At 46.3% G+C, this 26751-nt stretch overlaps 1 protein-coding gene across 1 annotated transcript; it reads left to right on the top strand.

Annotated features, from left to right (window-relative positions):
• The first annotated feature begins 368 nt into the window (after positions 1–368).
• Positions 369–26751, top strand: wdr55 (WD repeat domain 55). Its single transcript, XM_069928369.1, has 8 exons — positions 369–438; positions 972–1117; positions 5914–6014; positions 6484–6571; positions 10305–10484; positions 15024–15123; positions 21341–21510; positions 25926–26751. The coding sequence occupies exons 1-8, from the start codon at positions 424–426 to the stop codon at positions 26434–26436; spliced, it is 1311 nt and encodes a 436-aa protein (XP_069784470.1). The 5' UTR covers positions 369–423; the 3' UTR covers positions 26437–26751.

Raw genomic sequence — 26751 nt, 5'->3', positions numbered from 1 at the left:
TTCTCTCATGCTCTTCCTGTCCCTCTCCCCTCCTTAACTCCACACTTCCCTTATACCTTCCCTCATCCCTCTCCCCACCTTCCTTCCTCCTCTCCCCTCTTCTCCTCCCTTCCTCTGCACCACCCTTACCTCCTCTCAGCACCTCCCCCTCTCCACTCCCTCTGTTCCCTCCCCTCCTCTTACCTCACCACCTCCTTCTCCCTATCCTCTGCACCCCTCCCCTCCTACTTTGCTCCCTCCCACTATTTCACCCCTCCCCTCCTACTTTGCTCCCTCCCACTATTTCACCCCTCCCCTTCATCACCTGCACATCCTTCCTTTCCCCTCCCTGCCTTCTTTCCCTCCTTCTTTCCTCCTCTTCCTTCCCTCCTCCGCCGAACTTTGACCCAGTGAGGCGGGCGGCGGTGCATTCTGGGAATCAACATGGCGCTGTCCGCGGTGAGAGTATCGGAGGCTGGTTTGCGGGGAAGAGGAGCGGGGTGGAAGTACAGCGAGAACGGACACAGCAGGCCGCTCCCCCGCCCCCTCCTCTCCCCTACCCCCAGCCCCTCACCCCCACCTCCAGCCCCCTCTCCCCCACCCCAGCCCCCTCTCCTCTCTCCTACCCCCAGCCCCTCACCCCCACCCCTATCCCCCTCGTCTCCCCTACCCCCAGCCTCTTCTCTCCCCTACCCCCAGTCCCCCTCCCCTCCCTTCCCTCTCCCCTCCCCCAGCCCCCTTTCCTCTCCCCTACCCTCAGCCCCTCCCTCCCTCGCACTCTTCTCCCAATTTGTTTTTCGCCTCTTTCCAGTAGCTGCCTTGCCACAGTTCCCCCGGGCTAACGTACTGATCTCTTTCGTCCCACCCCCTGACCTCGGCTGTTTCCAGCGAATTGCTTTTTGTCTCGTACTTTCTGGAAAGTTCGAGGTCAGCTGGATTTGCTGCAGTGTATCTGAGTAACTGTCCTCACATTGGCATGTTTATTTCAACAGGATCATTCTGAAGTTGAGGAAACAAGAGAGCCCAGGATAAGAGACACTCCAGAGGACATTACCTTCAGTGCCATCGTGAATACAATTGATTTCCACCCCTCACGGGACATCATTGCAGCAGGAGATGTTGATGGAGATGTATACATGTACGTATTCCACACACAGCCCAGAAAGATGCTCTTTGTCTCTGCTGGACTGTTATTCTGCTCTCCCACAGACCTGAACCTTGACCATATCCCTCCACACCCTTCCCATCTATGTAGTTGTCCACATTTTTCTTAAATATCAAAATGGATCGTGCAGTCACCACTTCAGCTGGCAGCTTTTTCCATACTCCAACCTCTCTCCGTGTAGAAGTTCCATCAAATATTCCCTTTGAACATTTCCCCTTTCACTTTTAACCTATGACCTCTAGTTTTTGTCTTATCCACTGGAAAATGCCTGTTTTCATTTACTCTGTACCAGTGATTTTCAACTTTTTTCCTCCACTCGCATACCACTTTAAGTATTCACTATGCTACAGGTGCTTTGTAGAAAAAGTTTGAAAACCACAGTTTTAATCGTCTCTAATTAACTCATTATGTGCATGGTTTTGTGATCTAGCAGTTTCATAACTCCAAAGGAAATGGGCCAATGACAATTTTTCTCAAGCAAAATATTTCAGTAACAATTGGGTCTAGAGCAGTGATTCTCAACCTTCCCATTCACATCCCGCCTTAAGCAATCCCTTACTAATCACAGAGCATCGATGGCCTAGGGTGTGTGAGTGGAAAGAAAAAGGATGAGAACCACTACTCTATACCCATCATCATTTGTATACCTCAATCAAATCTTCCCTCATTTTCTGACGCTCTAGGGAATAAAGTTCTAATCTGTTTAACCTTTCCCTGTAACTCAGTTCCTTAATCCCTGAAACATCCTTGCAAATCTTCTCTGCACTTTTTCAATCTCCTTGATAACTTTCCTGAAGTTTGTTGACAAAACTGACTCCAAATTTGGCCTCACTAATGTCTTAAAAACCTTAATCATAATATCCGAAACTCGATACTTTGATTTACAAAGGCCTATGTGCCAAAAGCTCTCTTGACGAAACTATCTCCCTGTGATGCCACTTTCGGGGAATTGTATATCTGCATTCCCGGATGCTGCTGCTTCTTCTCAGTGCCGTCCCACTTAACGTGTATGGCCTAAGTAAAACACGAAAATCTACAGTCCTTGTGGTTGAAGTAAAAACACAATGCTGGAGAAACTCAACAGTGTCCTTTCTATTAACAAAGATATTGACAAAGTTAACAAAGACATAACTGACATTTTGGATTAGGGGCTTCATCAGGTATGGAAAAAAATGTATATCCTACCTTGGTTTGTCCTCTCAAAGTGCAACACCTCACACCTGTCTGCATTAAAATCCATCTGTCATTTTGCAGCTTATTTTTCCAGCAGGTCCAGATCCTTCTGCAAGCTTTGAAAGTCTTCCTCTCTGTCCACGATGCCTTCACTCTTTGTGTCATCTTCAAACTTGCTGATCTAATTTACCTCATTATCATTCAGATCATTGATATAGATGACAAGCAACAATGGTCCCACACCACTAGTCACAGGCCTCCAGTCATCCACTACCACTCCCTGGCTTCTCCCATTGTCGGATCCAGTTCACTACCATGAATACTGAGTGATTGAACCTTCCTGATGAACTTCCCATGTGGGACCTTGTCAAAGGCCTTACTCAAATCCATGTGGATGACATCCACAGCTTTTCCTTAATCAACTCTCTGGTAACGTCTTCGAAAAACTCTATTAGATTGGTTTAACATGACCTACCATGCACAAATCCATTCTGACTATCGCTAATCAATCCCTGGCTATCCAAATACTTGTACATCCTCGTGAAATACGAGGTAAGCTTACCAATTACTAATGTCAGTCTTATTTGCCTCAAGACAGCAAGCACCTCTTCCACTTGAATTTGTTTTGGCTCCATGCCCTCATTGCTGATTTGCCTCACTTCCAGAGTGTCAGTCTCCAAAGGAAATACAGAAGCAAAATACCCATTCTGTCCCTTGCTATCCTTTTGCTGTTCATATAACTGTAGATCTTTGAATTTTCCATCACCTTGCCTGGCAAAGCAATCTCATGTTGTCTTTTAGCCCTCCTGCATTTTTAAAATTTGCTCCTCAAGTACCTCATTTGCTCCTTTTTGCCTTCAACTGCCATACACCTCTTGTTCTTAACCAGATCCATAATATACCTTGAAACCAAGGTTCCCTTTGCCTGTTAACTTTTGCCTTTCATTCTGACAGGAACATACAAAGTCTTGTACTCTTATAAGGTCTCCCACTTAACTGGCACACCATTGCCAGGAAACAACTTGTCTCAATCCACTCCTTCTAGATCCTTTCTCATTTCCTCAAAATTAGACTTTCTCCAATTTAGAATCTCAACCCGAGGACCAGACTATCCGTATCCATAATTATCTTGAAACCGATGGCATTATGATTACTGGACCCAAATGTCCTGGGTAAACTTGTACCTCTCACTTTGTTTTAGTTTGGTCACAGTGTTTGAGCTACCGAAAGAAAATAGACACACACACCGAGAGCAGTTCAGTTTATACAAATGTTTATTAAAATTCAAAAGCTGATTTCAAACTACAATATGCAAGCCCTTCCCAATTACACTTATCAATGCCTGGTCTGGTCCCAACTGCCGAGGCGAGGCAACAACCGCACACTTGTAGTAGGTTGTCAGGGTGCCGGTAGCAGCTTCTCCACCTCCCCCGACCGGGACGTTGGCTGGACTCTAGAAGTTCTTCATCTTGCTGAGAGATGTTGCCACCTCTCGGAGAGTCTCAAACTTCAGCAGCGGGACCATGGCTTATATTACCCATAAACTGCTTACCCAAGCACCTATTCCCAACACAGAAAGAAAGATAAGCAAGCAAGCTAGCATGCCTAGGCTTCTATCGAATAACATAATTTTCAGCTTATCACTTTGAATACAATGGTTTATTTTGCATCAAGGCTAGGCCTCTGACAGTCTGTGACCAAAACAAGCAGGAAGATTAAATGTTCTTGGTACACAAATGTCCTTTCGTCAGATAACTGCATCTCTGGTCCCTCGGTGGAATTTAGCTTATGTCTGTTGATTCTAACAACAAGCAGGTTCTCAGCCTTGCAGAAGCAAAAGCTGTAAAAGTAAAAAAACATGGTTTAAATCTTCCATTACACCAAAGTATTCCCCTACATGCACTTCCATCACTTAATAGGGGATCCGGTATTGCACTCTGTAGTTGGGACCTCTATATCTTGATTCATAAAACTTTACTGAACACATTTAACAAACTCTGACCCAAGCTTTTTTCACAGAATGGAAGTCACATTTAGTATGCAGAAAGTTAAAACCACCATCACAACTTTGTTTCCTGCCGCTGTCTGCTATCCCTCTGCAGATTTGGTTCAATTCTTACTGACTATTGGGTGGTCTGAAATGCAATCCCATGAATGTGGTCATCCCTTTTCTATTCCTCAGATCCACCCATATTGCCTCAGTAGACGTGCCCGCTGGCCTGTCTTGTCGGAGGACAGCTGTGATCTGTGATATTTTCCCTGACTAGCAATGCCACCCCTTCCCCTTTCATCCCCCTGGGATCCCAGAACATTGAGCTGCCAATGAGATACTTGAGAAGCTTAAAAATGCAAGAAAAAAATCAAGAATGATTATCATGAAGGCATGAGGTTGCTTTGGCAGGCAAAGTGGAAGGGAAATGCTGAGGCCTTCTACAGATGTATTCATATCCAGAGGAATGTGATGTTGATGCTTTACAAGTCACTGGTGAGGCCTCACCTGGAGTATGGGTTACAGTTTTGGGCTCCTTATTTAAGAAGGGATGTACTGGAGTTGGAGAAAGTTCAGATAAGATTCACAAGGATGATTCCTGGAATGAAGGGATTATCATATGAGTAACATTTGACGGCTCTTGGAGTGCACTCCTTAGAGTTCAGAAGCATGTGGGGGGGGGGGGGGGGGGGACCTTATCAAAGCATTTTGAATGTTGAAAGGCTTGGACGGAGCAGGTGTGGCAAAGTTATTTCCCACAGGGGAGTCTCGTACAAGTGGTCACAACTTCAGGATTGAAAGGCGTCCATTGAAAACAGACGCAGAGGAATTTCTTTACCCAGAGACTGGTGAAGCTCTGGAATTTGTTACCTCGGGCAGTTACGGAGGCCAAGTTGTTGGGTGTATTTAAGGCAGAGATTGATAAGCATGGGAAAAGTCAGAATCCGAGGAGAAGGCACGGGAGTGGGGTTGAGCAAGAGAATGGATCAGCTCATGATGGAATGGCGGAGTAGACTCAATGGGTCGAATGGCTTTGCCCCTGCTCCTATACCATAAGGTCTGGTATATCAAGAGCAAAAGAATAGCAAGGGACAAAATTGGTCCTCTTTGAGGTCAGCTACATATGGAGCCAAAAGATATGGGGGAGATGTTAAATGGTTTTTTACATCTGTATTTACTCAGGAGATGGAGTCAGTCTGTGAAAGTGAGGTTAACGAGTGGTGAGGCCATGGAACCTATACAAATTGACAAGGAGGAGGTGCTTGATATAAATTCTAATTCACACCTTAATTCCTTCCCACTGATTGCATTGCCACCCATCATCCTCCAACTATCGCCTACCTTGCCCATTCATTATATACGGAGACTTACAGTTAGTTGGGTCCTCCCCCTGTTGCTTCCCCTTCAATAGGTCATCATAGTCCTCTTGTTATGTGGCAGTAGGTACCTCACTCTGTATTTAGTATCAGTGTTGACCATGAACAGTGGAAGATTCTCGGGTCCATGATTCCTCTTGAGGTGTGAGCAGTGAGGCCACAAGCCGAAGCACAGAAAAGCAATTTGAAATACACGGGTAACAAAACTGTCTGCTTGAAATGTGTTGCAGTGTCTCGTATTCATGCGAAGAGTCAGGAAATCAGGAGCTGTGGTCGTCGGGACACCACCTGAAATCGTGTCGGAAGGTGGCATTCACTCACAGCGGGGAGGGTAAGGTCTCGTGGTCGTTATTGGCTGTTTTGCACAAGCTGGGGAGTTGGTGTTGTACTAGGTCCTATCTGCATCTAATTGAAGCCCCAAGAGTGGCAGGCATCCCATAATTGATTGGTAGCACTCCCGGATCATCTAATTTGTTCTGAGAGATGCCAGTATCTTTTCCTTCAGGAATATGCTGGTCTCATGTGATTTATGGTGTGAAAAATAAAAAAATTAAAAAAAAAAAAAAAATTTAAAAAAAAAAAAAAAAAAAATATGCTGGTCTCACCATGTTGACTAACCTTGGCCTTGAGTGTGAAGAGAAGCCTGCTAGTGGGAAGTAACTGTTGGATTGCCACACCTTGCATACTGAGAGTGATGAAAGCATCTGATGCTGGGGTTAGTCAGGAGGTACAGAGAGACCTCACTGGCTCTCAGCTCCCTGGTGTTTCTCAGAACTCACATGACATTTACTTCTTTGCAGAACTTTTCACAGTTTCAAAGGATAAATCAATTCACATTCTCAATGTTGAAAGTGGCAAGTTGGCAAAGAGGATTCCTAAAGCTCACAGGTACTTAATGAGGCCCAGGATTGGATTTGCTGCGGGGACGTGACGAGGGCCAGGATTGGATGCGTGGGGACGTGACGAGGGCCTGGATTGGATGGGAGTGGACGTGATGAGGCCCGGGAATGGACGTGCAGGGACGTGGCGAGCCCGGGAATGGATGTGCGGGGACGTGGCGAGACCCAGGAATGGACGTGTGGGGATGTGACAAGGGCCGGGATTGGATGTGTGGGGACGTGACGAGGCCCGGGAATGGACGTGCAGGGACGTGACGGCCGGGATTGGATGGGAGTGGACGTGACGAGGCCCGGGAATGGACGTGCAGGGACGTGGCGAGCCAGGAATGGATGTGTGGGGACGTGATGAGACCCAGGAATGGACGTGTGGGGACGTGACGAGGGCCGGGATTGGACATGCGGGGACGTGACGAGGCCCAGGATTGGATGTGTAGGGACAAGGCCCGGAATTGGACGTGCACCCTTGATACAGGATGTTTGACTTTACAGATTGGGCTATAGAATTTAAGAATTGGGATGTTATGTTGCAATCCGACAGAACTGGTTCAGCCACACTTGGCTGCAAAAAACATCAGGGGCATGGATAAAGTTAATACAGTGTCAGTTTCCTGGGTTAGATGATTCTAGAACAGGAAAGCATAGGTCTAAGGGGAGAGATTTAGGAGGGAGCTGAGAGGCCTTGTTTTCATTCAAGGGGTGGAACAAGCTGCCAGGGGAAGCTGGAGAAACTGGATAGATATATGAGCAGGAGGGAGTTGGAGCAAACACGGACCAAACGCAGAGTAATGGTAGAGAACACTTAAAGCTGCTGCGCAGGTTGATGGTGTTAAGAAGGCATGTGGTGTGTTAGCATGGACCATTTGGGCCAAAGGGCCTGTTCTATGCAGTGTGACACTGACTCTGCAACAAGGATGGGATGGTATGAGAGAGTGTGCAGAGGAGATTCACCAGGATATGGATTGGAGAACTTTATTTATGAGGAGGGATTTGATTAGTTGGGCTTGTTTTCCCTGGAGCAAAGGAGATGGAGAATGACCTGATGGAGGTATATAAGAGGTTGCCACACATTCACTCCTGAGGCACATGATGGTCAATTATCCAAATCCTCTTCCCAAGGAAGGGGTATTTTTATTTTTTAATTTAGTCATACACCATGGTAACAGGCCCTTCTGGCCCACAAGTCCATGCCACCCAATTAACCTACCCCCCCCCTCGGTATGTTTTGCAGGGTGGGAGGAAACTGGAACCTCTGGGAAAAACCCATGCAGACACGGGGAGAACATACAACCTCCTTACAGATAAGTGCAGAATTTGAACCCCAGTCGCTGGTGCTTTAACAGCGTTGTGCTAACTGCTACGCTAACTAAGAGGCCAGAGATTTAACGTCAGAGAAAGGAGTTTAGAGGGGATTTGAGAAGCAATTTACATAGAGAGCCTTTGATGTTTGGAACTCACTGCCAGGATAGATGGTGAAATCAAATACTGTCTCTCGGTGTAAAAGGCCATCAGACAGACACAGAGGGCAAGGCATGGACCATGATCCTAAAGCAGGCAAATGGGACTAATGTCAGTATGATACCTGATCAGCACTGCTGTGATGGGCTGAAGAGTTGTACAACTGAGCGCAATGGGGACGGAGAGGGAGGGCAGAAGGGTGCTGTGGGACAGTGGAGTGTCTGGGGTGGAGCAGTGATGAGGAGGGGAGTTGGGCAAGAGAATTGTGCAGGAGGTTGGAGGTAAGTGTGGGAGAGGATCCAGGGAAGGGTAGGAGGAGAGCGGGGCAGGTGGGTTGGGTGATCTCACGCTGGGGGTGTGGGTGACCAAATGGAGGACTTCCCCCTCCACTGATGGTGTCGATGGTTTAACTAGCGTGGATATAAATTATGGAGGGGTGCAGGGTATGATGAGGGGAGGAGAGTTTTGGGGGGAGTAGGGTTTGAGAGGAGTAGGATAGAAGGGTCCGGTGGGTGCCGGAAGGGTGGACAGGGTGAGGGTGTGAGAGGAGCAGGGTTTGGGATGGGAACGGGGAAGAAGCTCTTCCTCCAATCCCTTTTGTACCTCTGAGCCCTGACCTGCACCTTGATGTCTGCTTTGAACAAAACCTTCTTGCTCTCTAACCCCATAATTGTGATCAGTTCTGACAGGTTCTCTCTTATCCTCCTCTGCTCCTTGCCCTGCATCCACTCCACTTCCCTCTAGCCCTCTGTCATATCATCTTTAAAAAATGACATTCATGAAACGTTCACAAATCACGTATCACCAACTGAACTATAGAGCAGATTCTCAGGTCCTCCACTCAGGTAGACAGGGTGGTGAGGAAGGCATTTGCATGTTTGCCTTCATTCGGGGCATTGAATACTAGAGTTGGGATGCCATGTTACGTTGGCTGATTGTGTGCAGTTCTGGTCATCTTACTATTGGAAGAATGTCATTTAATTAGAATGGGTAAAGAAAAGATCCATGAGATTGTCACCAGAACTGGTGGGTTTGAGTTGCAGGAGAGGCTGGGACTTTTTCCTGGGGCTTGTAAAATGATGAGAGGCATGGATACGGTAAACACTCAGTCTTTTTTCCAGGGTAGGGCAGTCCCAAAACTAGAGGGTGTACATTTAAAGTGAGAGGGCAATTTTTCAAGGGAGTTAAGGCACTCGTTTTTTTCCACACAGAAGGTGGTGGGCAAGTGGAATGACCTGGCATAGGAAGTGGTAGAGGCAGGGACAATTGCAATGTTCAGAAGTCGTTTTAGACAGTACAATGATAGGAAAAATTTGGAAGGATATGGGCCAAATGCAGGTGCATGGCACCAGTTCAGGCAATTGTTTAATCCAGGAAAATGCAGTGATTGATTTTGGTCAGTCAAATTTGAAGGCAGAGGACAATGTTAATGGGAGGGCTCTGAGCAGTGTGGGTGAACTGAAGAATCTTGGGGCCTAGGCCCACAGGACACTTGTAGCTGCTGTATAGGTTGATGGTGTTGTTAAGAAGGTGCATGGAGGGTTGGCCTTTATTAACCATGGGATCGAGTTCAAGAGCCGTGAGGCTATACAAGATCTTAGTTAAACTCCACTTGGAATATTGTGTTGAGTTCTGCTCACCTCTTTATAGGAAAGATGTGGATGTTGCAGGGAGGGTGAAGGGTAGATTAACAAGGATGTTGCCCGGATTGGAGAGCATTCCTTATGAGGATAGGTTAAATTAACTTGGTCTTTTCTCCTTGGAGTGACAGAGGATGAGGGATGACCTGATAGAGATGTACAAGATGATGAGAGGCATTGATCATGTCAACGGCCAGAGGCTTTATCCCAGGGCTGAAATGCTAACACGAGGGGGCATAGTTTTAAGGTGCTTTGGAGTAAGTTGAGGTGGGATGTAGGTCATTCCACACAGTGAGTGGTGGGTGCATGGAAAGTGCTGCCAGCAAAGATGGTGGAGGCAGGTACAATAGGCTCTTTTAAGAGAAAACTAGATAGGTCATGGAGCTGAGAAAAATGGAGGGTTACGCAATAGGGAAATTCTAGGCAGTTGTTAGGGTAGGTTATTAGGTCAGCGGAACCCTGTGGCCCGAAGGGCCTGTGCTGTGCTGTAGATTTCTACGTTCTCCCAGTTGGTTGGCATGGGCGAGTCAGGTCACAGGATCTGTTTCCAAGTTGTGTGACGCTATGACCGACCTTCGACTTCTGTTACACTTCAGCTGTGAATCTGTTGCTTCTTTTTCCCACCAGTGTTGCAATTAATAGCTTGAAGCTGATTGATGAAAATCTTTTTGCCACGGGCGATGAGGACGGTTTATTGAAAGTTTGGGACTTGCGGAAGGAAACTGCGTTCATGGAAATGAAAAACCATGACGATTATATCAGTGACATCACTATCGATCAAAAGAAGAAGATCCTGCTGACAGCGAGGTATGGCGAGAGCTCAGCTAGCTGGATGGGTTTACTGTGATGGTTGACTCAGGGGATTGTACTTGGGTGGACTCTGGAGGTCGCTCTGATGTCACTGTGTGAAGGTCACTCCTTATGAGGATAGGTTAAATTAATTTGGTCTTTTCGCCTTGGAGTGACACCTGATAGAGGTGTACAAGATGATGAGAGGCATTGATCATGTCAACGGCCAGAGGCTTTATTCCAGGGCTGAAATGGCTAACACGAGGGGGCATAGTTTTAAGGTGCTTTGGAGTAAGTTGAGGTGGGATGTTTACTCTAATATCACTCTGGAGACCTCCAGGTCACCAATTGCAAATGAAATGTTGAGGTTTGCACATCCTTTACAGACAGAAGGTGAAGATGTTGGAAGGATTTGAACATGAAGCTGGAGGTTATGGATGTGGAAGTCCAAGTTAATACAGCTTTTAAATCCATGATTTGATACAGTTCCCATTGCATTGCTTCAAAGCAGAGTAGAAGAAAACTTGATCTTCTGGTCCATATTTATTCTACAACCAATGCTTTTTAGTTTTGCTTATATTTCATCAGTTTGATTTACTTTAAGTGCCGTAAGACTCTAAGATCTGGTTTAATTTAGAAAGATTTGGATTAATCATGGACAGTCAGCATGAATTTGATTAACATCTGGGTTGATGAGGGCAAAAATAAAAACCCAAAGTGCTGGAGAAGCTCAGCTGGTCAAACCGTGTCCTCTAGGTAGCAAAGGTAAAGATACAGAACCGACGTTTCGGGCTTGAGCCCTTCATCAAGGTATGAGAAGATTCTGGCAGGTGTCTGAACAAAAGATGGGGCGGAGGGGGATGCTAGGTTGAGAAGGAAGGGAGAGGACAGCAGTGATCAGGGGGAGGAGGGATGGCTGGGTGGATAAGGGGGAAAGGAGGGGAGAACTGGAAAGGAGAAGGGAAAGAAGGCAAACAAGTTTAGCAGAAATCAGAGAAGTCAATGTTAAGGCCATCTGGCTGGAGAGTGCCCAGACAGAAAATATAAGGTGTATTTTAATGCCATCTGCTTGGAGAGCCAGATAGCCTTAACATTGACTTCTCTGCTTTCTGCTAAACTTGCTAGCCTTCTTTCTCCTCCCAGTTCTCTGCTCCCCTCCCCCTTACCCACCCAGCCATCCCTTATCTCCCTCATTGCTGCTGTTCCCTTCCTCCCTTCTCCACCTATCATCTCCTGCCTTTACCACACCCCTTCCCATCTATCTTTTGTTCAGCCGCCGCTGGCATTCTCTCATAACTTGATGAAGGGCTCAAGCGTGAATCGTCAGTTATGTATTTTTACCATTGCTACATAAAGGACACTGTTTGACCAACTGAGCTTCTCCAGCATTTTGTGTTTTTACTTCAACCACGCTGTCTGCAGATTTTCGTGATTTACGTGATGAGGGGAGTGTGTTAGACAGACTCACAACTGGTCAAAATGAAAATGAAAGCATCTGGGATCCAAGAATGGAGAGAAGTAGGAGATAAAATTGTTCTGTGGCAGGAAGCATTGGTTGACACAGTTTGGTTTCATGGGTACTCAGTTCCTTAACTTGTTAATGTATAGCAATGATTTGAATGTGAATATGAGGTGAGGAGAAAAGTTTTCGGACTGCAGGATACAGGTTTAGCCAGCTGCACAGACAAATGCGAGTTAGTGTGACAAGGCAAGGAAATCCACCATGTGGGAGACGCCACCTAGTCTATGTGGAGTGGCCAAGAGAGTGGTGGTATCTTCTGGGCTATCAAGTCATTCCTCACTGTTTCACTGATAGACCCACGACACCACCAGAGGGTTCAGCAGTGAATCCCAGTTCGACCGATCAGATCTTTGCCTTCCAGCCACGTTGCTGCACATTAGCTGCAAGCTCAGCGTACCTCAGTTTCTTGCGCTCATAGGCCTCCTCCACTAGGTATCCTCGCAGGGCACTGTAAGCTCAATTATTTAAACGACATGGAGTGAGGCCAACCACAGCACAAAGCCTGGTCTGATGTTGGTTTCCACGATTTCATTTGGGAATCAGAGCCTCTGGCCATCTTCCAATCATGTTGCCTACCTAGCTGCCCAGAATCTGATCTTGATGTAGCGATTCCAGCTTGACCCTCACCTTCTCAGATAAATGCTGTTAACAGGATGAAAGGGGAGGTAGAGTGTTAAAACTCGTCCACCGATTTTTCCACCACTGCTGTGAGAAAATGTAGCATCTGGTTGTGATGCCAGCTGTATCAGCCTTGAATGAGGCTGATCTTGCAGACCACTATCACAAGCCTATGTCTCTGAGATGGAGCAGCCTTGTTCCAGGCTGGTATACTGGCCCCAAGGCCAAGACTTGCTGCCCTTGGCCCACAATGTCCCTATATTTGAGTGCCGCCTTTGCTTGCTTAATTGCTTCTGATGGAATTAATTTTCTCCCAGTATTCAGGATGACGACAGCGTGAACTACAAATGGATCACCAACCTCTGTTAACATCGTCTCCGTATTATTGATCAAGCGTGGTATCCCAGTCTTCATCTGGAATTGATATTTAAATCTCGTACCCATTCATTCTTGATTCCCCTCCCTGAACATGCTCTTAGATCCATCAAGTTATTATAAATAGTTGCTATCAATCCACCATGAGAAAAATTTAAATCAAAAAATAAATCCAGGATATTGGTTCGGGAATTCGAGGAAAATTAGGAAGTTTGGACTGAAAAAAAAGCCTAATTTGTAGGTATCTTTAAAAAAAAATCCATGGTTAGCAAAGTTGAAATTAACTGTTAGTTTTTCAAATGAAGTGAAATTACCTCGAATGTACAGATCCCTAAAACTTTTTTAACCATAAAAAAGTTTCAATGACCCACTCATTAAAACCTACATCCAAAACAGATGGTTGGAAAAGATGATTCTTAATAGGGCGAGCATGAGAAAGATTGAGAAAACAAAAACCTTTTCTAAATTGTGCCCCTAACCTTAATCTGTCTCATTATCTGTCAGTTTCAAAAATGAGAAGAACCTGGAACTGCCAACATAGCTAAATTTTTAGAAAAACTCACTTCCATTTCTACCCAAGAGAGATCTAAAATATCAAATTGTAATAGCAACAATAAATTTTGTATCTTGACTGCCATTTAGTAATATCTAAAATTAGGAAGCAATAAACCCCCATTCCTTTTGGTCCTTATTTATATGGGGCTATTTACCTTGCCATGTATATGAAGAAATGATTGAATTTAATGGTAATATAAAAATTGGTAAAGATTGAAACATATACAAAAATGTAGGTAAAATGTTCATTCTAATTGCATTAATATGTCCAATGATCGTCATACATAAGGGTGTCCATCCCGACAATGACTCTTTAGTTTGGTTAATTAAACCTGAAAAATGTCCTTTTAATAAGTTCTTACAACTTTTTGTAACTGTAATTCCCAAATATTTGAATTGGTCTTTAACTATTTTAAAAGGGAAATTAGCATAAATTGCTAAAGGCCCTCTTATGGATAGTAATTCACTCTTATGAAAATGTATTTTATACCCCGAAAATTGACTAAATTGGGCAAACAAAGTTACTATAGTTGATAAAGAGATCTCAGGGTTGGAAATAAGCAACAAGAGATCATCTGCATATAAGGAGACTTTTATGTTCAGTTCCATTTCTAAAAATACCTCTAAAATCTCTAATGTCCCACGGAGCAACTGCTAAACATTCCAAACTCAGGTCAAAAAGCAAAGGCTTGTCGAGTTCCCCTATAAAGCCTACAAAAAATGTCGATTGTTGACTGTGATCCCACGTTCTCCTTGACTCCCTCCAGATTTTACCTCCACACTGGGGGAAATTTGGGGATGTGAGAGAAAATTAAAGCCCAGCGATAAGCCCGATGTCATGACAGAGAGAACGAGGGGAAACAAACTGCTGGAAGAACTCAACAGGTCAAGCAGCATCTGAGGAGACAAAGAGAATGTTGAGGTTTCAGGTTGAGACCTTGGGTCAGGATGGAGGATGTAGAAGGAACGGAGCTGGTGGAGTGATGAGAGGGCAGGGAGGTGGAGGAGCGGTGAGAGGGAAGGAGCCGGTGGAGCGGTGAGAGGGAAGGAGCCGGTGGAGCGGTGAGAGGGAAGGAGCCGGTGGAGCGGTGAGAGGGAAGGGAGCCGGTGGAGCGGTGAGAGGGCAGAGACTGGCTGGGACAGAGGCTGGTAGGTGGAACCAGATGAGAGGAGGCTGCATTGGGAACACTGAGGTTGAAAGAGATGCAGGTAGTTAGAAATGAAACTTCCTTCCCAGAGAGAGTGTGGACGTTTCCACAGAATATTATAGATGTATTCATGAGAAGTTCAATAAAAGAAGGGAGCAAAATGGTAATGGGGGGTGGGGGGGTGATGCTGCTGGGGTCAGGAAAAGAAGAATAGGAAGAGATGCTTGGAGAGTGACTGGTTGGTCCAACTGGTCTCTTCTATAACATACACTCTATGTAATTCTGTACCTCTCTCTGTCTCTCCATTCTGACTTTTCACTGATCTGTCTGTATTTCTAGCGGCGATGGTACAATGGGTGTTTTCAACATTAAGAGACGCTCCTTTGAACTGCAATCGGAATTTCAGGATGGTGACCTGACATCACTGGCTATAATGAAGGTGAATGCTTTTGCAGAACTGAAATGTAATCTGATTAAACACTGCCAAAACCAAGAGACATGCTTGTTAGTTGTAGCGTAAATTGTCATAAGATATGCATGCGGGTAAAATTTAATTACGACATTATGCTGAATGGAAGTTGAAGCTGCAGGAAGGGGGAAGATTGCAAATATAGGATTAATTCTTTTATATTTAACAGTGGCTCAGTAAGAGAAAGCAAAGGGTAATGATTAGCAGGAATTTTAGTGTCTGGGGGCACTGCAATGGGCTTCTGCAGAGTACAGGCCTCTAGCCCTTGTTTTACAAGGTACGAGTGAATGAGTTGGACTTTGTTCTAGAGGTTGTGACGTTACCAACAGTGAGTGTGAATTGATGGTGAAATGGGAAGCCCAGCAGTGGCCAGAAAAGTCGTATGGAATTTGATCTTTTGAAAAAAAAAAGTGGTGAGGGGGTGGACTGGGGAAGCAAACAGGCATTGGGTTGCATTACTGAAAAGCTAAACATCGTAAGTGGCTGGAAATTTGGGGAGCATTTTGGAAATAACCAACAGGTTGGCAGCATCTGTAGAGAGAGTGTAAAACCGAGTCAGAAGCAGGATAATAGTCCTTCACCAGAACTGGCTCACAAATGTGTCTGTCCCGTTCTTCACCTTACTGCCCTCAAGCCCTTCCCTCTCCCACAATGGAAGGAGAGTCTCCCATATTTAATGGATCATCCTCTGTAACTTCCATCCCATCAATGCGATGCTGCCACCAGACGCATTCCAAAGGGACAGTTCAATGCACGAATGTGCTGGCGAGACTCAGCAGGTCACACAGCATCCACACACCTGACAAAGATCCCTGCCCAGATCGTTGGTTACCTCTTACTTCCTATGGACGCAGCAAGACCTGCTAAGTTTCCTCAGGACTTTTGTGTATTGCACTTGACCCCAGCATCTGCAGACTTTCTTGTTTCACTCCAAAGGGATGGTTCTTTCTGGTTTACTCAGCCAACCCCCTTCACCGTCTCCTGCATTTCACTTGGACTGCTTCCAATGCAGAGCACAGGGCTCGGGGCTCAGATACACTGGAGAATCTGAACAGATTGGGAGACAGCTATGCAGAGCATCTTGGTTTGATCTACGAAGATGCTCCTTTCCTTTTTAAAATATTGATTTTAATAAAGAACATACACAGAAAGGTATAAACCAGTAAAATGATATAAACCGTTACACAGAATAAATAAAACGTACATAAATTGTAAATCAAAACTATAATTCTTTTCTTATTAAAATATTTTAAATCTTATCTAAAGCATTAAGTTTGGGATTATGATTAACCATTCATGAAACATTTAACTTGTACAGTATTCCAATTATAGTTAAATGTTCTCAAAATGTGAACTGACTTCCAAACTCCAAACCACAATCTTCATAATATATTCACAACATGGTAGAAGTCAATTCCAGCCATTTAAACCTTAAGCTCAGTACCATCAAAGAACTCCAAAACATATGTCAAACAATCCCTTCCTGTATCCATGCTGTGTATCTGATGGAACATTTTCTATCCAGATGTCTCGCTATTATTAATGATAGCTTTGAGAATTTTTCTGACTACACACGTTAAGCTAACTGGCATTTTAACTTCATCCTGTTTAAACACTGATTTAATGTCTCACTCCTCTGCCCAGAGTCCAGAGAATTTGGCTTAATTATCACCAACACCTCTACTATAACTTCCCCCATTTCTTTCAGTCCCTGGATGCATTGCATCAGGACTAAGGGACTTATTTACCTTTAGACCGGCACTACCGCTTTAGTGATAGTAATTGAGGTTCTCACCTCACCTCACCTCCAATTGGATCCATAACATCCCCTTTCAGTATGTTGGACCTGTCCTCCATTTAGTCGTTCAAAGCCTCAGCCAATTCCGCATCACCCGATATTAATTCCCCTTCTCATACTCCAGGGGACCAACGTTCTCTTCAGCCACTCTTTTATATAATTATAAATAAATATGTTTTTAATACTTTGTACTCGTTTGTTTTTGTAATCGATCTTTATTGCTTTCTTAGTGGTTCTTTGTGCTTTTAAAAGTTTTCTCAATCTCTCAATACTCTTGGTGACCTTGAATGCATGAACTTTGAGTTTGATGCCTTCCCTTATTTTCTGAGTTATCCAAGGCTGGCTCAGCCTACTCTAACTGTCTTTAACTGGAATATAGTTTGGCAGAGCACTGTGAAAAAACTTGTCCCACTGGGTGGCACGTTTAATCATAGTGCCCCACGCAATGCTATTACATCACCAATGACCTGGGCTTGAATCCATTGCTGTCTGTAAGGAGTTTGTACATTTTCCCTGTGTCTGCATGGGTTTCCTTCTGACCCTCCTGTTTCCTCTCACCTTCCATAAACGCATGAGGTTTGCAGTTAGCTTGGTGTAATTGGGTGGCACGGGCTTGTGGGTCAGAAGACCCTGTTACTGTGCTGTATGTCTAAATTGTTATTGTAGCCTGTGTTCCCAGTCTACACTCGCCAACCTCTCCCTCATCCCGATGGAGTTTCCATTGTTTAGGCATAACACGCTGGTTTTAGATTTCACAAGTTCATCGTCACAAGATTACAAGATACAGAACCAGGCCACTAGGCCCATCGGATCTGTTCCGTGACTATGCACTAAGCTCACTCCTAGTACCAATTACCATCCTTTTCCCCATATCCCTTGATACCCTTACTAATGAGATGCTTATCCATTTCCTGTTTAAATACTCCCAGTGATCTGGCCTCCACTGCTTTATACGGCAGTGAGTTCCACAGATCCATGACCCTCTGACTCTAGAAGTATTTCCTCCTCTCTGTTTTGATTGGATAACTTCTAATTTTATGACTGTGACCCCTTGTCCTCGACTCGCCCATAAAGGAAACATCCTGTCATATTCACTCTGTAGTGTTGAAACTTCTTAAAAACATAGATAAGTCTCCAGAGCCGGATGGGATAGACCACAGGTTACCATGGGAAGAGATTGCTGGGGCTTTGTTGGTGATTTTATCATCCTCTCTGGCCACAGGAGTGGTACCAGAAGATTGCAAATGTTCTTTTGTTCAAGATCTATAATGTGAATAATCCTGGGAATGATAGACCAATGAGTTTTAAGTCAGTGCTGGGAAAACTATTGGAGAGGATTCACCATCATTTGGAGAAACGTAGACCTCTCAAGGATATTCAATATGATAAAATTGTGCCTCACAAGCCTAATTGAGCTTTTCAAAGAGGTGGCAAAGTAAAATGATGAGAGTAGAGAGGTGGATTTTTAGAGTTTGACAGGGTTAGCTCATCCAGAAAGTCATGGGATCTATAGAAATTTGTCAGAGTAGATTTGGAATTTGTTTGCCTACAGAAAGCACAAGGTGGTAGTAGAGAGAATGTATTCTGCCTGGAGGTCAATGACTAGTGACATTCCACGGGGATCTGCTCTGGGACTATGCTCCCTGATGTTTGGGGTTCAGTCCAGAAAAGCGTGAAGTAATGCACTTTGGGAAAGTTGAATTTGAAGACAGAGTATGTGGTTGATGTTGGGATTCTTGGCAGAGAGATCTTGGGGTCCAGGTCCTTGGATTCCACAAAGCTACTGCATAAGTTGATAGGGTGGTTAAGAAGGTGTATGGTATGCTGGCCTTCATTAGTTGGTGATTAAGTTCAAGCTGTGAGGTAATCTTGCAGCTCTTTAAAACTCTGGTTAGATCACACTTGGAGTATTGTGTTAAGTTTTGTGTTTGCTTTACAGAGGGTGCAGAAGGAGATACACCAGGATGTTACCTAGATTGGAGAGCATAGGTTATGAAGAAAGGTTGAGTGAGCTGGGACTTTTGTCTTTGAATTAATGGACAATAGATGGTGACTTAATAGAGGTGTGTAAGATTATGAGAAGCATAGATAGGGTGGACAGCTGGCATCTTTTTCCCAGTATAGCAATTGCCAATACCTGAGGACATCTGATCAATGTGACTGGAGGAAAATTTAGGAGAGACAACAGGTTTACTTTTACATTTGCATTGCCAGCGGTGGAGGCTGGTACAATAGGAAAGTTTAAAATAATTTGATGGAGACATGGATGGAAGAAAATGGAGGCTTATGGGCAGTGAGAAAGGGAAAGATTAGATTAATCATGGTAGGTTTATATTGGTTGGTGTAACATCAATATTGTATGGCTGCCTTGACCAACTTGATTTGTCTCAAGTTAGTCTTCCATGACGTGCCATTCCAGTCTTGCACGCTTCAGGTACTTCTTGGTTTATGGCCTGTGCTACAGACAACTCTCACCAGTGATTAGTTTTCCCCCTTAACTATTTGTAATGTCTACCCAGGTAGATTCAACATTCTACTTCTATTATCTTGATTCGTCTTGCTCTGATAGCTCCCTATGAACCACTACTCCCACATGGCTCCAGCGATCCACTCCGTGATTTGCTGCAATCTGGCACCCTTCTTTCAATCGGTTAAAACTGGTCAGTTTGAAAATCTGGTTCGTATCGGTTAGTTTCTCTAGTGTTACACAATTGTACACAATACAGGATATCACTGTTGTACTGAGCTGGGTCACACATTCACCTGTCATAACTTCTTATTCTGCCCTCAATGGCACAGGCAGCAATCCAGAAATGACCACCCTTGAGGTCCTGCTTTTCAGCTTCCTTCTTAACATCCTATATTCCCTCTTCAGGACCTCATCCCTTTTCCGATCTATGTCATTGGTACCAAAGTGCACCACAGCATCTGGCTGTTCACCCTCCTGCTTGAAAATGCTATGGTCTCGATCTGAGACATCCTTGACCCTGGCACCTGGGAGGTAACGTACCATTCAGGATTCTCGATCTTGTTCACAGAACCTCCTATGTGTTCCCCTACCGAATCTCAACAGCTCTCCTCTTCTTTCCCCTTCCCTTCTGAACCGAAGGGCTGGACTGTGTGCTTGAGACCTGACCACTATGATGTCTCTGGTAGATCATCCCCCTCAACGACATCCAAAATATTATAATTATTGTTGAGGGGAATGGCCACAGGGGTGACTGCCTATTTCCCTTCCCTCTCCTAACAGTTTCCTATTTACCTGTCTCTTGCCTTTGGGTGTGACTGCCTCCCCTATAGCTCCTATCTTCCCCCCCCCCCCATGCCTCCCGAATAACCTGGAGTTCATCCAGCTCTAGTTCCCTAACACAGCAGCTGGGTGCACCTGGCTGGTGTAGTGGTGTAGTCATCAGGGATACTTGTGCTATCCCAGATTTCCCACATCATGCAACTGGAGAGACCGACACAGACTAGGAGATCGCTTCATTGAGCACCTTTGCTCAGACCACAGATAATAGTGGGGATCTTCCAGTGGCAACCCATTTCAATTCACCGCCCCATTCCCATGCCAACATGATCTCATGCACTGCTGGACTGAGACCACCCGTAAACTGGATGAACAACTCTCCATATTCTGTCTAGGCACCTTCCAACCAAGTGGGATTAACATCACCTTCTCCAGTTTCCATGTGACCCCATCCCCTCACAGAGCTACCCAGATGGTATCAGCATCGACTTCCCATTTATGCTAACCTGCTCTCCTCTTCCTCCTCCCCCCATTTCCTTTCCCCTTTCCAGTTCTCCTTGCTCCCTCCTCTCCTTGATCGCTGCTGTCCCCTCCCTCCCTTCTCCACCTATCACCTCCTACCTTTGCGACCACCCCTCCACCCACTCTTTTGTTCGGATGCCTGCTAACATTTTTCCATACCTTGCTGAAGGGCTCAAGCCCGAAACATTGGTGATGTATTTTTACCTGTGCTATATAAAGGACAGTTTGACCTGCTGAGTTTCTCCAGCATTTTATGCTTTTACTTCAACCACTGTGTTGACAGATTTTTGTGTTTTACATTCTCTTGGCACAAAGGATCACACCACTCGATATCCTTTTGTTTATAGTCGATGGCTTTGCCTGATTGCACCTCGCCAAATCACCATCCCCTCCCACTTCTCTGCCCATTTGGCCTGACTATTCCTGTCTCTAAGCAAGCAAAAGCTTGCATCCACCTGCCCATAGTTTGTATCCATCACTGTGTGTGTGTGGTGCCCCCTTCATTTAATCACCTGAGGCTGGGGTTGAATGGAATAGACTGAGTGGGGTTGGCTTTCTCTCCACTCTGTTTCATGGGTGGAACCATGGTTGTGTGCTAACTCCTTTCTGTTTATAAATAGAGAGGCAGCAAGGTAGCCTGCAGCTCCTCTGAGGGAACGATCTACCTCTTCGAGTGGGATGGATTTGGAGCAACCAGTGACCAACTCCCAGTGCAGAGAGAATCCATCGATTGTGTGCTGCCTCTCACTGACAACATTCTGTGCACAGCCTCCATGGATGGAATCATCAGGTACAGTGTGGATGCACTGCCCATTCCACCACCCTCCCACCTACCATCCCACCACCGTGAACCCTCCCTCCCACTGCCCTGCACCTGCCCTCCTACCACCCTCTTTCCTCCACCCTGCCCCCTCCCTCCTACCGCCATTCTTCCTCCCTCCTACTGCCTTGCGCCTTCCCTCCTCCATCCTGAACCCTCCGTCCTACCACCCTTTTTCCACCTCTTACTGCCTTGCCCCCTCCCTCCTACCACCCTCCTTCCTATCTTCCTCCCTCTTACTGCCCTGAACCCTCCCTCCTATTGCCCTGTGCCCTCCCTCCCACCGCCCTCCTTCCTACCACCCTCCCGCCGCCATTTTTCCTCCCTCCCACTGCCATCTATCCTCCCTCTCACTGCCATCCCTCCTCCCTCCCACTGTCCGTCCTCCCTCCCTCCCACTGCCTTGTACCTTCCCTTCTCCCTCCCACCACCATCCCTCCTCCCTCCCACCGCCTTGCGCCTTCCCTCCTACCGCCCTCCCACCGCCTTGCGCCTTCCCTCCTACCGCCCTCCCACCGCCCTGCGCCCTCCCTCCCACCGCCCTGCGCCCTCCCTCCCACCGCCCTGCGCCCTCCCTCCCACCGCCCTGCGCCCTCCCTCCCACCGCCCTGCGCCCTCCCTCCCACCGCCCTGCGCCCTCCCTCCCACCGCCCTGCGCCCTCCCTCCCACCGCCCTGCGCCCTCCCTCCCACCGCCCTGCGCCCTCCCTCCCACCGCCCTGCGCCCTCCCTCCCACCGCCCTGCGCCCTCCCTCCCACCGCCCTGCGCCCTCCCTCCCACCGCCCTGCGCCCTCCCTCCCACCGCCCTGCGCCCTCCCTCCCACCGCCCTGCGCCCTCCCTCCCACCGCCCTGCGCCCTCCCTCCCACCGCCCTGCGCCCTCCCTCCCACCGCCCTGCGCCCTCCCTCCCACCGCCCTGCGCCCTCCCTCCCACCGCCCTGCGCCCTCCCTCCCACCGCCCTGCGCCCTCCCTCCCACCGCCCTGCGCCCTCCCTCCCACCGCCCTGCGCCCTCCCTCCCACCGCCCTCCCTCCCACCGCCCTGCGCCCTCCCTCCCACCGCCCTGCACCCTTCCTCCCACCACCCTGCGCCCTCCACAGCCACCTTTTCCAAAACTAGGATGTAGATCACGTCCCTTGGGATTTATCAGTTTTTGGGCTCATACACTTGCTTAGTGATTTTATTTTTACTACAGCTAATTTATGTTCCTAATATTGCATTGGATTGTTGGTTCACTGATATTTTTGTGAGATTTCCATGAGAATGCACAAAATATATTTTAATTCTACTAGTTAAACAGGAAAGTCTGCAGACGCTGTGATTGTAGTGCAATACATAGAAATGCTGGAGAAACACAGTGACCGTAGAAAGCAAAGGTTTCAGGCCTGAGCCCTTTGTTAAAGAATGAGCAGAAAGCAGACGAGCGTCTGAATGAAAATGTAAGGGGAGGAGAGGAGGCAAGGGGGCAGCGGGAGGCGCACAGGCAAGAGGGTGGGAAAGGTAGAAGGGAAAAAAGCTGAGAAGTGATATGAGGAGAGGGTAGCTCTCTGAATGCAGAGGGAAGAGTGTGGGGAGCTCGAGGAAAGGAGACAGTAGGGTAGGAGAGAGAGTGAGAGACAGTGATGAGGGACCAAAAAGAAATGGGAGTAGTCAATGCCAATGCCATCTAGTTGGATGGTTCCCATATGGAATATTAGTGGGGAGCCTAGATTTGGCAGTGCATGAGGCCATGGACAGACATGTGGGAATGGGGTGTGGAATTGAAGTAGTTGGCCACTGAGAGTTCCCTGTTATTGCAATGGACAGAGCGAGGGTGCCCAACAAGCCCATCTTCCAATCTACGCCCAGACTTTCTGATGTAGAGGAAGCCGCAATGGGAGCACCGGATGCTGTAGATGACTCCTGTCGATTCAGAAGTGAAATGTTGCTTCACTTGGAAGGTCCTGAATGGTGGTGAGGGAGGAGGTGTGGGCACAAGTGCAGCATTTCCTGTCTTCATCTGGGTAGGTACCAAGGGAGCAATTGGTAGGAAGGGATGAGTAGATGACGGAGTCTAAGAGGGAACGTTCCCTGTGGAAATTGGAGAAGGGAGGATAGGGGAAGATGTGTCTGCTGGTGGGATCATGTTGTAGGTGTTAGAAATTGTGGAGGATAATATTATTGGATGTGGAGGCTGGTGGGGTGGTAGGTGAGGACATGGGAAATCCTGTCATTAAGTCTAGGGGTGGAGGGGGACAGGGTAGATGGGTAGAAAACAGAGGAGATGTGAGTAAGGGTAGTCAAGAGGAAGCCACATTTTTTGAAGGAGGACATCTCTGTTCTAGAATGGAAGACCACTTCCTGGGAGCAGGTGTGACAGAAACGGAGGAATTGAGAAAGGACTAGAACCCATAAACAGGATGTGGTGTGATTGAGGTAACTGGGAGTTGGTGGGTTCATAGAAAATGTCTGTAGAGAGTTGGTCTCCTGAAATGGAGACAGAGAGATCAAGAAAGGGGAGATGGACCAAGTAAATTTGGGGTCGGGGTAGAAATTAGCAGCAAAGTGGATGATGCTCACAAGCTCATCGTGGGTGCATGAAGCAGCACGAATGTAGTCGTCAATGTAGTGGAGGAAGCGTTGAGGAGTCTTGCCTATGTCGGCTTATAGCAAGGATTGCTCCACAAAATCACCAAAAGGGCAGGCATAGATGGGACCCATGTTCCATAGCTAGACTCCCCTCTCACTTCCAGTTGCCTTATATCAAATAGAAAACCGTGGTTTCAGATTGAATTACACTATATCACCATTGAACGATGCTCAATATTATGGTAATTCTTGACCATGACACCGAGGAGGTAATGCACCATCCCAGAGTTGTGTCTGTGGCCTCTCCTGGTTATTCATTCCCTGATCATAGTGCTCTTTCCTCCTGTACTGCTGAGCTACTCATTCATGGCATTGAAGGCTGTCCCTGAGCAACCATGGTCAAGGCATTGTGAAGGTAAGAAACTGGGCCAGGCTAACCAGCCCATCAAGCCTGCTCTGCTGTCAGTACAACTGCGGCAGGGAATCGAACGATTGGGAAAGGAACTAGAGAAGTGGTTGCTGCAGAATACAGGGGAGCTGGGGGGGTGTGGTAACATCACTGCAGATTTTAACCAAGTTCTGGGGAAATGCATTGAAGGTTGGCAATAGTAAAACATGAAAGTCTGCAGACACCGTGGTTGAAGTAAAAATGCGACACTGGAGAAACTCAGCAAGTCAAAAAGTGTCCTTTATATTAGTTGAGATAAAGATACATAACCGAACCCTTCATCAAGGTGTGGAAAAATGGCAGCAGAAATCTGAATAAAAGGATAAGGGGGGGTGGCATGAGGGAGGAGCACGCTCCCACCGATAATAGATAATAGGTAATAGATGGAGAAGGGAGAGCGGGCACAGGAGCAAGCAAGGGGAAGTGGATAGAGAGGGAAGGGAGTGGAGAGGTGAGGGAAAGAAAACAAGGGGAAAGGAAGGGGGGGGGGGAAGAGGAGAGCAGAAACTGGAAAAGTCGGTTAATGCTATCCGGCTGGAGAGCTCCAGTCAGAAAATTAGGTGTTGTACCTCCTATTTCCGGGTGTGTTGGTGGAAAGTACATAAAGCCATGGACAGACATGTGAGTGTGGAAGGGTGATGCAGAACTGAAAATGGTTGGCCACTGGGAGATCCTTGTCATTGGTGGGGACAGAGCAAAGATGCTCAGTGAAGCTCAGTGAAGACTCTGAATGTGGTCTATGAGAGTGGAGGCGGAATACTTGCTACTGTGGAGTTAATGTGTTTGGGTCAGGTGCATCTTTTCTACTAAAACTGTGGTTATTGAAGGATCACAGTGTGTATTTCAGTTAGATGAAATAATGCCACAATTTTTTTGGGGAATCTAGGAAATAATGCACTGGAAATGCATTTATATAGGTCATTGAAGGGAGTAGGATAAATTATATGTGCCAATCCTCCTCTCCCTGGATCAGTTCCTGATGGAATGGCAGAGCAGATTCGATGGCCAAATAGCCTACTGCTCCTGTATCTTATGGTCTTTATTAATAAAGGTATAGAGTTTAAAACCAAATTACAGTTAGATGGAATATCTTCATTTCTCAGGGTCAGGTTTCAGGAAGAATATTTGCAATCACTGGGAGATGAAGCTTCATAATGTTTACATCAGTGGTCCCCAACTTTTTTCCCCCCCCCACCTTAAGTAATCTTACTATCCACAGAGCACCTAAGGTGGTATGTGAGTGGGAGAAAAAAGGTTGAAAACCACTGGCTTTCCACTGACCGCAAAAACAACGAATTTCGTGACTTGTTCCTGACAGTAAATTCTGATTTACACTATTCGCTCTTGAAATTGTATTTGTTTCTTGAAGGGCCGTGAACATACTTCCTAATCGAGTGATTGGGCGAGTGGGCCAGCATCCCGGCGAGCCCATTGAACAGATTGCCAAGTCGAGGGAGGGCCAGTTTCTCGCCAGCTGTGCGCATGATCAGAAGGTGAAGTTTTGGGATGTTTCTAATATGAATGCAGTCGTTGTTGATGCCAACAAGAAACAGAAGAAGTGCAGGAACCTGAAATTATTAAACAAGAAAGCACTTGGTTCTGGGCCAAGCATTGACTTCTTTGCTGATCTGGCAGAGGAAGTGGAGAGGGAGAGAAGGGCAGCAGTAAGAGTGACGAAGACTCTGATACGCAGTAGGCTGAGCCTTTCCTCTGCCATGATGACCTGCCAAGCTCTCCGAGTAGCTGTTACCTCGTGCAACGAAAGAGTGAATTCCACTCAACAAGTATATAATTCAAATGAGGGATCACAAAGTTCCATCCTTGAATGTCGTTTGCACATCCTTTTCTCTGTAGCAGCCGATAAAGAGGCTTTCATTTAGATGTTTGGGTTGTTGAACTGAGAAAGGGTTTGGGATGGTGTTTGTCGAGTCCTGCACTTGACTCCCAACTACCTTTTACATGGCAACTGTCTAATTTTATTTTTTCTCGTTAAACGTCAGATTTATGATCCAAGTATGTACATGACATCACATACAACCCTGAGATTCTTCCTGCGGGCCAGGCAGAATTACCATTTATTGGAAGTGCAAAAATAAAACTGGCTCAAGATACAAATATAAACAAATAAAGAAATGTAAATAAACTATGCAATACAGTGACAAAAAAAAATCAGTAAAGTGTAAGAGTTCTAAAAA

Source organism: Narcine bancroftii, chromosome 3, assembly GCF_036971445.1.
Source record: "Narcine bancroftii isolate sNarBan1 chromosome 3, sNarBan1.hap1, whole genome shotgun sequence".
NCBI classification, from domain to species: Eukaryota; Metazoa; Chordata; class Chondrichthyes; order Torpediniformes; family Narcinidae; genus Narcine; species Narcine bancroftii.
This window is presented reverse-complemented; position numbering and strand designations above follow the sequence as displayed.